The sequence below is a fragment of the Caretta caretta genome, chromosome 2 (assembly GCF_965140235.1).
Source record: "Caretta caretta isolate rCarCar2 chromosome 2, rCarCar1.hap1, whole genome shotgun sequence".
Taxonomy (NCBI): Eukaryota; Metazoa; Chordata; order Testudines; family Cheloniidae; genus Caretta; species Caretta caretta.
In genome coordinates this window covers 230,977,780-230,990,552 of record NC_134207.1, presented here as the reverse complement: position 1 = coordinate 230,990,552, position 12,773 = coordinate 230,977,780, and the positions used below count along the sequence as shown (strand labels likewise).

Sequence of the window (12,773 nt, the reverse complement as noted above, 5' to 3'; positions counted from 1 at the left end):
TACAAGTAAATCTATTAGTTTATGAATTAATATTAAAAGGACACATTTATAAATTAGTCCTTGATGTCAGTCCAGTTTTGGCCTGAATCTTTTTAATGCGACAACACACTCTTCAAACTTTGCATATAGTTAAAACTCGCTGAAATCTTGTGTATAGGCTAAATGGGAAGAAATGAGGCTGTAATCATATTAATAACTAAAGCCTGGTCAAAACAGCATTTTTGAAAATAGATTTTCATGAAAAATTCTTTTCCGCACAAAGTTTTGCTCTTTTCCTGATGAAACTAAAAACAAAAACAGCAGCTTTTTTGATTTGTTGTTTCCCCCCTTTCCAGACCTCCACTTTTTTTTCCAGGAGCAAAATGGAGAAGGTAAAAAAGGAGATGAAAAGGAAGAAATACCCAAAATTTAATCATTTTTCTAAATTTATATAAGTTTCTTTTAAAAATTTTCAGCAATTTTTTAAACAAGCAAATATTTGTTCAAAAAACAATTAGATAAATTCATGGAGGTCCATCAATGGCTTTTAGACAGGATGAGTGGGCAAGGTTGGAGTGCGTATCCTCTGTTTGCCAGAAGCTGGGAATGGGCGACAGGGGATGGATCACTTGATGATTACCTGCTCTGTTCATTCCCTCTGGCGCACCTGGCATTGGCCACTGTTGGAAGACAGGATACTGGGCTAAATGGACCTTTGGTCTGACCCAGTATGGCCGTTCTTATGTTTATTTCTTTTTGAGACCAGATTTTTTTTTAAAAAAATATTCACAAATTTTGACTATGTTTTGAGAAGCTCTATTATTAATGACAGTTACAGTTACTGATTATGGACAGAGCTCATGTCACTGTGAAGTTGGGCCAATGTGACATCAGAGATGACTCAACTAATCACCCCTCCTCCTCTGCAGTTAATTGGTATGCTGCAATTCTGTTGCTCCAAAAAGAGTCAGTGGCCTAAGAGGGACTTTGCCACGTGTTCTCATAGGCAGATGACTTAGCTCAACTGATTACTGCTCCTAAAGACTCCATGGTCACATGCTACCAGCTCCACTTGTCGGGCAACATCTCCCTCTAACAAAAACTTCTGTGCTTTCTCAGAAGCTAGTTCTACACCGATGCATACACTTAAATGAAGTAGTACTCCCTGCTGCATAAAGGTGAATGTCTTGCTCTAAGCATGGATATTATCAATGGGGGAAATGGATGCCCCCCTCTAAGCACTTCACATCCCCAATTATCTTCCCCTCTCCACATCCTCAGTGAGCCTTCTGTACCTTCTTACATTCTAACCTCTCTTTCTCAAAATGCCTTCCATTTTCACCTTCCCCATTTGTCTGGCTCCCAATCCCACCAGTGGTACTTGTTATATATTTGTACAAACACATAAAGAGATAGCTCTTGCAATGAAGGTTACAATCCAAGGTAAATATGAAATTTATAATAAAAACTATCCAAGGAAATTCCCAGACAGAAAACTACATTAAATTGGAATTAAGATGGAAAATACATGTAAGTAATTTAGGGTAAAAATATTACAAGATTGTTGTAATTATCACACAAATATTATATACTCAGAAAATTTAGAGTTAAGGTTAAATTTAAAAGAAATACAAACATGTTAAGGTATCCAAACAACTGTTAACTGTGGTCTGCAGTGATTAATTACATTAAACTGGTTTTTAGGGACAGATTAGATTTTTTTCATAATTTTTTTCCCTATAGGGCAGAGTTAAGATTGTGTGGGTGCCATACCTGTTCATTCCCACACTTAAACATGTTTGTATTTCTTAAGTTGAATTTTAACTCTGATTTTTATTTTTGGGATAATTGCAACATTCTTCTAATTTTTTTTTACACCCCTAAATTATGAATGTTTGTTCAACCTTAACTAGAACCCTTATTTTAACATATAACTCCTAAATAAAGGCAAAGGACAAGCTTTACTGTTTTATTTTTATAATCTGTTAAAGTACAGTGTCTTTAGGACAGCAGGGCCAACTGCTGAAAGCAGTGAGGCAAGTTCTGGGTTTCAGTACACCCTTGCAGAGATTAACTAAAGTAAATAACTCAGGGCCAGGTATAAATCTCATTTAAGTCAAGAGGCTTGGAACAGATCAAAAGTGCTTAAATATTACAGTGCTTTACTCTTTAGAAAAGCTGATAGATGACACACAGATACATGGAGAAGTCTGGAACTAAACTCATCTGTAACACCCATGTATATCTGCTGAAATTCACACAGACTTTAAAAAAGTTGGATGTGCATATCCTCACATTTTAAACGGCTATGGGGATGCGCTAACACAATGAACTTTGTGATCATACAAAGAGTGGATGTGTTATGTCCAGTTTTGCATACACTGACATTCCACTTTCCCAACCCCTACCCCACAGAAATGCCTAGTCTGTCATAATGACTGTGCATCACATAAAAAGAACTTATTCCATCAGAAAGCTGTTGAAAGACAACACATAGCATGTGACTGGTTGCCTTATTCTCAAAACCTGCCAGTATAGATAAACATCTCCAGCAAGGCGAGGCAGAGAAACAGATAGATAGTGAGAGGAGGAAGGAAGGAGGAGGAAGAACAAGACATCCTACTCTGTAGAGTTTGTATGAAAGGATTGAGAGGCTTTGTTGTACTACTAAGTCCTATTATCTCTGAAGATGCTGTATCCCTCAGAAATAGGTAAAGGTACATCTTGATTATAGGCTAAAATACAGATGCATTGTTGGGGAAGGTTTCATTTTATTTCACTTACAGAACCTTTTGGCACATTTAAGTAAGAATTTGTCCTAATATATCAAATGCTTCCTGTAACTCCTGTTATACAATCATTACAGGATATTTTTTTAAGTTACTGCTTTTTCTCCATGTCTTCAAAGGCAGGCACATATTTCTACAATAGGCTATGTACAGTCAGAGCTATAAATCATTTTTCTTAGCACTGTATGTGATATTTTCACATAATTCACCCAGAAGCAACATATTTCAAAGCCTCACTTGCATTAATACATTTTGGTATTTAAATTATATATAAGCCTCTAAACTTTTCATACATACACATTAAATTAGGTTCTCCTGTGCAATCTCATACAGAGCAATGTTAAAAATAGAGGTCACAGTGCAAAAATCTTATTATTTATTTTATAAATAATAAGATTTATTATTACATAAGATCTATATATTATTGTCCGTCCTTTGACAATTTTTTCTTATGTTTTGTCTTATTTTTTCTTATGTACTTGCTTTCTGTACACATAATAATTCATCTTGTATTTGCAAGAGCCTGGACAAAAATGGCCTGTCATTTGCAATGTTTTGTTTCTCTCAGTACTGTCAACCCCAAGCCTTCAGAAATAATGATTAACTCCATAAAAATCATGAGATTAAAAAAATTATATTGTTTGGGTTTTTAAAATTTACGTTCTGACTTTGGAGTCTTTTGGGTTCATATTTTCCAATCAACAACAATGAAAAGAATAAGGTAACAAAGTTCAGCACAAACTTTCTGCTCAGACTCAGCTACTACTGGGGTTCTTCCTTCAGGATTGCTCAGCCCACACCCTAGATTATCTCTCACCTAAATAGCTACTCTCACCTTCCTTATGTCAAAATTAGGTAACAAACCACCTGCCAGAGTGATCCACTTAACAAAATATTGATCCTGCTAAGAAAAGGTTAACAGAGTGTTTAGGGCAAAGACTGCTGGCCTGTCAAACTTTCACCTTAGACATTGTTTCAGGCTGCAATCAGTACTACAATCAGATCTTTACATACTTGCTTCATATTAACTGGGCACACAGTTCTATGTTACTCAAAGTCCAAAGCTACTACCCAGTTGTCCTCATATGCCTCACTGGTACATCTTTTTCTACAATTTTAAGACGTTTCTCCTCTCAACTGTAAGGAAGAAACATGGATGTTCGTTAAACTGTTTTCCTAAGGTGCATGAAACACTTAGACAGTTTTATATCTACTCTTAATTCTCTGTCATTTTCCCTTCAGCCTCTGCATTATTCATAATGACAGGTTTCAGAGTAGCAGCTGTGTTAGTCTGTATCCGCAAAAAGAAAAAGGAGTACTTGTGGCACCTTAGAGACTATCAAATTTATTTGAGCATAAGCTTTCATGAGCTACAGCTCACTTCATCGGATGCATGCAGTGGAAAATACAGTGGGGAGATTTTATATACACAGAGAACATGAAACAATGCGTGTTACCATACACACTGTAACGAGTGTGATCAGGTAAGGTGAGCTATTACCAGCAGGAGAGAAAAAAAAACCTTTTGTAGTGATAATCAGAACCTGCACATCTACCAATGTGATATATGCCATCATGTTCCAGAAATGCCCCTCTGCCATGTACATTGGTCAAACCAGACTGTCTCTACATAAAAGAATAAATGGACACAATTCAGACGTCAAGAATTATAACATTCAAAAACCAGTCGGAGAACACTTCAATCTCTCTGGTCACTCAGTTACAGACCTAAAAGTTGCAATTCTTCAACAAAAAAACTTCGAAAAAACCAGACTCCAACGAGAGACTGCTGAATTGGAATTAATTTGCAAACTGGACACCATTACATTAGGCTTGAATAAAGACTGGGAGTGGATGTGTCATTACACAAAGTAAAACTATTTCCCCATGTTTATTCCCTCCCTCCCCCCGACTGTTCCTCACACATTCTTGTCAACTGCTAGAAATGGCCTACCTTGATTATCACTACAAAAGGTTTTTTTTTTCTCTCCTGCTGGTAATAGCTCACCTTACCTGATCACTGTCTTGTTACAGTGTGTATGGTAACACCCATTGTTTCATGTTCTCTGTCTATATAAAATCTCCCCACTGTATTTTCCACTGCATGCATCCGATGAAGTGAGCTGTAGCTCATGAAAGCTTATGCTCAAATAAATTTGTTAGTCTCTAAGGTGCCACAAGTACTCCTTTTCTTTTTGGATTATTCATGTATGTCATCCATTTCTAATTCCTATGACAAATAAAGTAATCAGAATTCTATTTAGGATCAACATTTCCGCTCACAATCTGAAAGAGAAAAAAGTTAAAAGCAGCTGCATCACTTGCTCCTGGCTGATAGCACATAAAGACAAAGAAAAGACAGGCACACTTGGAAATCAGGAATCTATACCCAGTGTTTGCAGCCTGGTTCAGTGAACAGTGAAATAATGTAAACCTAACTTACTGTTTCATTAATTTCATTATTCATCAAGGAGGAGAACCACTCATCCATAAATGGAAGTAGCAAAATATTTCCTGTAATATTTCAGAGATATGCAACTAGATTTAAGCTATTCTGGTATTTGTTTTTAGAAATAGTTTTTTAAATGAATGCGATGAACATCATAAAATGTAGATTACTTTAAATATTAGCCAACACGTATATACAACAATTTATATCCTACAACCACGTAGCCATTACAAACTGTTTCTCCAGTGTATGCTTTAATCCCTTTTAATGCACAGATGATTTAAAATGTCAGTTTGTGTGTGTTTTACGTATTACTGAAACACCTTTGTTATAACAGCTTGATTGTAGCAATGCCCTCACATTTCAACTGTTTACAAGCTGTCTCACAGCCAGAGACAGAGTCAGACCTGGTGACTATTCCTCTGCCAACTGAAGTGAGAATATTGTTTTGATGTACGGAAATACAGTTTTTAAAAGTGAAGGTCTGCTGGCAGTTCCTCTGTAAACTACTATGGCAGCTGTGTTAGAGATCATGAATATTTCATAAGGGCTGTCCATGCAGTCAAGCCAGCATTGCTAAGCCAAATTCCCATAGCAACATTCACATAGATTTACTCATCGCTAAAAGATGCATCAGTTTAGGAATAAGTGTTCTAATGCCACTCATTATTCTAGAAGATGTTATTACTTGAACTCTTCTTTTAAAGCTAAATTATTTTACTAATAATCCTGATTATTTTTTTTTACTTTTTCTAGCAATAGTTGCTTTGTAACTCCTAAAACAAAACAATCAAACTAGAGCAACCCTGACATACTATTCTGTGGTTAACCAAAACTCCTGTTATCCAAAGATCAGCTAGCATCTTTTAAGGGGCGGGTAAGAGAAGGAGGCGGAAACTAGACTTACTGTTTCTGTTATGGAAATGAAACTGCACTTGCATAGCATAGAAGTGCAGCTGGAGTGGGGCTGCAGAGAGCTATCCAGGAATCCCGAAGACCAGCAGACTCCAGCACCTCTTGAAAAAGGTGGTTTGGGAATTCTTATCAGATATCTTATAAAATTAGAATTCTCAAAAAAGACTTGGTAATCCCCTCCTTCCCTCTTTGTCTGAGCCTTCTGGCCTTCAGAAAGCTGTCACTCTGTGCACCCTGGCGACTGTCTGAACTGACCAGTTCTCTCTAATCAAGTGTATCTCAATAATCTGAATTCCTGCTTTCGTGAAGGTTTAGGTGACCCCAAGAACTTTCTAAAACTGAGCTACCATAAATGATCAGAGGTGATGGTGAATATATAAGGAAACTGATAAAGTGGGAGAGGAAAGAGTGGGAACAGAAAGATCACAGGAAAGAAGGAACAGAGAAATGGAGGAGAGAAGTAAATGGAAAAAGGACACGAGAGAGGGAACAGAGAGAAAGTAGGTGAGAAAGAATGAAAAGACTAGATTCCAGTAAACTTCTTAAAACCACATATGAATAAGAGAGAAAAAAATTAAACTCAGGAAAAAGAGACCTTGAAAGAAAAATACATTGGAAATGACGCACCAAGATTTGAGACACAGCAAAAAGGAAAGGAAAAAAAGATAAAAGAATGAGGAAAAACAAACAAGGACGCATATATATATTTGTTTTTTAATATAAATATATTAAATATTTAAATATATATATATTTGTTTTTTAATCATAAGTACAAAAAATTAAAATGCATAGCAGAGAGAAACACATACATACTTTTGTAGTATTCTGACTAGAAAACTTTGCTTTTGCATATGCATCTAATGGAAAATACATACGCATGTTGGTGAGATCTGTGCCTCATTTAGTGTTTATTAATTTGCCACTACCTGCCAGGAGCATGGAAGTACAGTAGAATTTCTGTAAGGGCCTCAAACTTCTTACAAGGGGTTCTGAAATCCTGATTGCCCCTACTTTAGTAGGTAAGTAAAATTGTTTTCTTGTTAAGGAAACCAATAAAATCCTCTTAAACAAAATGGGCCAGTGTAACTGCCTGTCTTTACTTATACATGCCATGTAGGAAACAATCCTGTACATGACGGATAAAAAAACTGGACTTCCAATGCTGAACTTCTACGATTGAACGATAAACATGATTTATGGGGCCAAATTATGCTCCGGCAAGACCCCCATTGATTATAAAAAGGGACTTCATGACTTGTCCCTGTGTACTAGGAATTGATAGGTTATATAGCAAAATACAAAAGTTAGTTCAGTTCTTTAAGTAATTAAACTCTTTTTTAAGCAAACTGAGTCTCCTAATACAGACAGGGCAATCAAGAATGGCAGTTTCTGTCTTTAATCAGTTTGTTTGATAAGTGCAATTTCCAAAAACTTATGTAATTTCCTTAACAAGAGATCTTTGGAGGTATTTTTTAAAAAAATATTTAGAAAAACATTTCTACAGGTAAACAAATGAGACAACAAGCTCTTAGAAAAAGAACATGAACCTGTGATGTGAAGAAGTGCCTTACCTTCGCTTTTTCCAGCTGTGCCTGGGCCTGCCGCTCTGCCTCTCTCCGCACTGCCTCTCTGTCTTCCTCCAGTGATACATCTGAATCGGATGGACGGCTAGTGTAGGAGTCCGCCGAACCCTGCACAGGAAAAGGAGACATAATGTTACAAATAGATGCAGCATCTGCAATAAAAGGGTGAAGTGTTCCCATATCATTTCTCTCATTGTACGTTTGTAGAAATACCTGGCAAAGAAAAAAGAAAAATACAGCAGCAGAGACAATCAGTTAGAAAAATTTTTAAGTAAGGGTTTCAAATTTGGAGACCATCCAAAAGTCAGGTCTCTCTCCAGGGGTTTACTTCCTGCCCTATCCCTACATTCTAATTAGTCTGCTTTTTGGTAAGCAGAGCTGGTTTCTGTGTAGAGCAATGGCAGTGGTGCAGTGCAGGGCTGAAGGACATACAACAGTTTCAAGGATAGCTCCATAAAAATAAAAACCATAAACAAGGACATTTTAATGCCAGCAAGGAAACAGATTCAATAAAAAAATGCCAAGACAGTATTAACAATTAGTATTACACAAGATCACTGCAGAGAGCTTTAACCCATGCCTTCCATTTTAATTTTAGGGCACCTAACACTCTTCCCATCAGAAATGAACATGGCTCAAATCCATCTCAGCCCTTTAGCAAAAACATGCAAATGACTACAAATCAAGTTCCACCTGATTAAATATGTCTCAACTCAACACCTGTGTGTAAGTATTGCTACAATGGAACTAGTCAGAACACCAGAATAGCTCCAGCTCTGATTTTTGTCTCATCTTACAATCACAAGAGAATTCTGCTAATTCAATCAGAATGAAAGCAACTGTTTTCCCTTACCGTAAAATTAATAAATAAATATGCTAACAATGAAAACATAGGGCTTACACAGATATCAGAATTCTTCAGCCGTCCTCCTTTGGCTCTTTTCAGAAGCCTGATCCAGGTGGCCTTCATTAGCCAGACAGCTCAGTTATTGTCCGCAGCTGCAGCGCCCGGCACTGATTCTCACAAAACATGTGCACACCGAGCACCGCAGAATCACTGCTCCTTTCCTATCCATGCTCTGCTGCAAGCTCCTTCCTTCTCTTCCCTCTGCCCTTCAAGCTTTTAGATACCCTGTTCTTAAGTATTTAGTGCAAGTAAATACTTAAATTTTCCAATGCCAGTAAAAAAGGCTTTAATAATGAAAAACAAAAACAAAAAAAACCCAGTATATTGGTTCAAGTATATTGTAAGAGATGTTTCAACTCAATGCAGGAAAAGGTCTTTGTTGTTATTTTTTTTTTTTTTTTGCCTGTTATGAATAGTACTTAGAAGAGAACCTTTTAAAATCCGGTGCAAAATGTATTCAGTGATATTTACAAGTACAAAGTTCATTTCATCTCTTCAGAGATCAGATGGGGGTGGGGTAAGAGGCTTTTCACATCACTGGGCATGCTCCATATATACAGCCTTTTACGCAGATGCTCACATCACACTGTGTTGTTAGTCTATGTCAAATTGCCATTTTACATCTCAAGGGTAAACAGCTGGAAAATAGCAAGGTCCCTGCAAATCTGGAATAGCTGGTACAGTGTCTTATTTTTATCACATATCAAACTACATTTCTCTCTCAGAAAATCCAGTTCTGTCATACATGCTCCTCATTCTCAATTTAAAACACTAAGTCAGAATCTGATCTCAGTTACAACAATGTAAATCTAGAATAAAACCAATTTACTCTGTTTACTCTGATGTACAAGAAGAGTTTGACCTACTAATTGTGGCATTTGCCCACACTAGGAAACCAGTAAGTAAGAAAAGCAGTGAATAATTGCAATACACACATACACACACAAATATTGGATGCTAAAGGTCAAAAATATATTTAAGACCCTGAACTTGTGCATTAGTTTTAATTTGGTTTAGTCAATCATAACCTATAATAATTTCCCAAAATGATAAGTGATTGACATAGCTCTGTGTGATTAACTAGGACATTCATGACACAAATTCACAGGCAGCTATGCACAACCTAAGTGTAAAAGAAAATCTCAGTCTAGCTGACTTTGAAGTGTCTGCCTTTGATTTAAATTCAGTTACATGAAAAAGGCAGGATAATAGGAAATTCCAGCTGAGAACAGCAGTCACAAGAAATCTGGTATTGTAAGTCAGACCTTCTTAAAGAATTAGAGGCATATGGCTGGGAATGTCTAAGGACCAAATTCAGCTCTTATTTATGTCTGTGAAAAACAGTAACTCCCCTACAGCCATTGGGATACTCTGGATTTACACTACTGGTGTAACTGGTAACATACTTTGACCCTAAATTAGTAGTTTAAAAGAAAGGGAGAATTCTTAACTTTCAAAAACTTTTCTCTCAAATTTATAATAGTTACAATTTTGAATTCTGATGAAGCTGCCTTTGAACTGACATCCAGGAAACTACTCTTCAAGAAATGTTTTGCTTACCGCAAATGCAATACATATATTAGGCTAATTTTTCTAATTAACAATGGGGTGGGGCAAGGGAGACTTCACAACCAAAGCACTTACTATGTTAAGGAAAGGCACAAAAAAAAGCACCCACACAAGGAAATAAAAATAAAATAAAATACACATTTCTATCTTGAATATTTTAGATAGTCTTGTCTGTTAGGAGAAGTACCAGAGGTTCTATACATCTTAAAGTCCTTGTCTACATTAGTTTATTTTCTTAAAATTTCTCACCATTGCTACTACTGATACAGCTTCACTAGTGGTTACAATGGCAGAAGAGTAGTACACCAAGCTATCAGTGGTTTTAACTGCATTGCCTGTATCTCCTCTGAAGGGTGTTAGGTGACACTGTGCTTAATACAAAAACAACAAGGGGTCCGGTGGCACCTTAAAGACTAACAGATTTATTTGGGCATAAGCTTTCGTGGGTGAAAAAACACTTCTTCAGATTCAACTTCTTTACCCACGAAAGCTAATGCCCAAATTAATCTGTTAGTCTTTAAGGTGTCACTGGACTCCTTGTTGTTTTTGTGGATACAGACTAACATGGCTACCCCCTGATATTTTTGCTTAATACACTATTTGTAGTGATCTAGCCACTCAATAACAGACTTAAAAGTGGCAGTTCTTCAACAAAAAAACCTCAAAAACAGACTTCAATGAGAAACTGCAGAACTGGAATTAATTTGCAAACTGGACACATTCAAATTAGGCCTTAATACACTAGTGGCCGGTATCAGTTCCCCCATCATTACCATCAACAGTGCAGCTGCAACAGTTGGCAATGTTAAGAAGAATCCTCATCCAAATACAGCCAAAGGGTGGTGCAGTGGCTGTGCCCTCCCTGTGCTCTCAGGAGTCCCAAGGGTATTGTACCTGCTTCAGGAAGACTGTTTCCTACAGCTCCCATAGGTGCAACTCCACGCTGCCTCTAATTCCCGTCTATATCTAGCCACACAATCAGACCTTAAAAGGTATTTAAAAATGAAAAGAAAAAAAAGTTCTGTTACTATAGCATTAATGTTGAAATTTTAAATCATAAGAGTCAATTCAAATTTATAATTTCCACAGCAATTCTAATGTGCCTCCTTTGTGAATACATAGTATTTTTCCATTCCAGAATGTGATATTACCTTTTTTTTAATTAGCTTTTCTTCTCCTTGGGCAACACTATAAAAAGGCAATATAAATGGTCTTTGATCCCCATGAAAAATCAGAGAGCTGGGAAGTAGAATCCTCAGCCCCAACTAGTCAGGCTGTCTGCTCAACTGAGCTGGGTCTGCTAAAAGTGTGCATAGAGAGCTAATTTCTCCTTTTGGGCCAGTGAGTTCGTGTAATGCGCTGGCTGTGTCCAAGGTTGGCCACAATTCCTCCACACTCCTAAAATGTTACAATTGATTCAGCTTAATTTTGTGCTGCATGTACAAATCATGCTGCTAAACAAGATTATTTTGCTAACTGCAAACACAGAGAGACGTAGATTTGCTGCAAAAACGTGGAGAACAGTGTAGATATGTCTGTAGAAGATTATAATTTGGAGACACTGTCTCATAAGGGACACTATTGTGAACATAGGAAAAGGCTGTGTGCAGCAGTTCACCAGAGATGCTCCCAGTTTGTTTTATTAAAAAGTTATAATACTTTCTCATTCACTGGTTTGTTATTTATTGAACCTCAAGGTTGCTACAGACAGGACTTTGGAACTCTGAACAGAAGAACTTCTGTGCCCCCAGCACAGGGGGACAGAGGTCCAACGGGTGGGGGCAAGCCAGGAAAATGGTGGGCCTAAGGTCAATTGGATCTGTACCGATGCAGGCCAAGAGGCTATTCATCACAGCAGAGAGAAGTATACTGTCCTCTGGGGTTATTAAAGCTGGGAGCAGGCTGGAGCCTTACCCTAGCTCCTCTGGAGCCCAGCCACTCAGGTTTTGTCCTGGTTCAGGTGGTTTACATTCCATTCTTCTGGAATATAGAACAGCTCTAGTGCTAGATGTTCCCTTGTCTCTTTGGTTGCTTGGATGTTATTAGCATGAGCATTTACAGGAATCCATCTGGTGCTGGGCAGATCTCAAGGTCAAATCCTCTGTTCTCCCCCCTTCCCCCCCACGACAGGTAAATCAGCGCTTCCCTTATTCATCATTACACTGACTCATGCTCCCTTTCTTAGATCTTCACTTAAACATTGTATCATTTATTATTTCAGATCTAAGGTATTATTTTGGAGTATGAACCCATGCATATCAAGAATTTGTAGTTCCACCATGGCCACATTGGAGTTGGTACTTCCCCCTCTGCCTGCAGGCTACGGCTGTCTTATTAAATTCCTTCATGTTTGAAGTGTTTCATCATGTTGCTGAATTTCTATTTGTTTTACTTGCATGTAGATACTCCTTGATCAGATGATTTTTTGAGAGTCGGTCTTTTTCATTTTTTTTATGTCTTCTGATACCCCAGTACACCCTGGATATAGAGTAGCTAGGTGTCTGGTTTTCGATCGGTGTGTGTGTGTGTGTGTGTGTGTCTCTCTCTCTCTCTCAAATATATTGTGACATTCCCCTCTGGTG

General features: G+C 37.4%; 1 protein-coding gene across 9 annotated transcripts in view; it reads right to left on the bottom strand.

The window, feature by feature from the left end:
- CACNB2 (calcium voltage-gated channel auxiliary subunit beta 2) overlaps positions 1–12,773 on the bottom strand; it is a 444,228-nt gene that overhangs the window by 178,673 nt on the left and 252,782 nt on the right. For 7 of the 9 annotated variants that reach the window (XM_048837994.2, XM_075125898.1, XM_048837988.2 and 4 more), the window contains one exon: positions 7,704–7,823. In XM_048837994.2, the coding sequence (XP_048693951.1) occupies positions 7,704–7,823 (120 nt within the window). Of the gene's footprint in view, positions 1–7,703; positions 7,824–8,616; positions 9,143–12,773 lie in introns of those variants that run through there. The other 2 variants (XM_048837991.2, XM_075125897.1) reach the window with 1 other exon arrangement.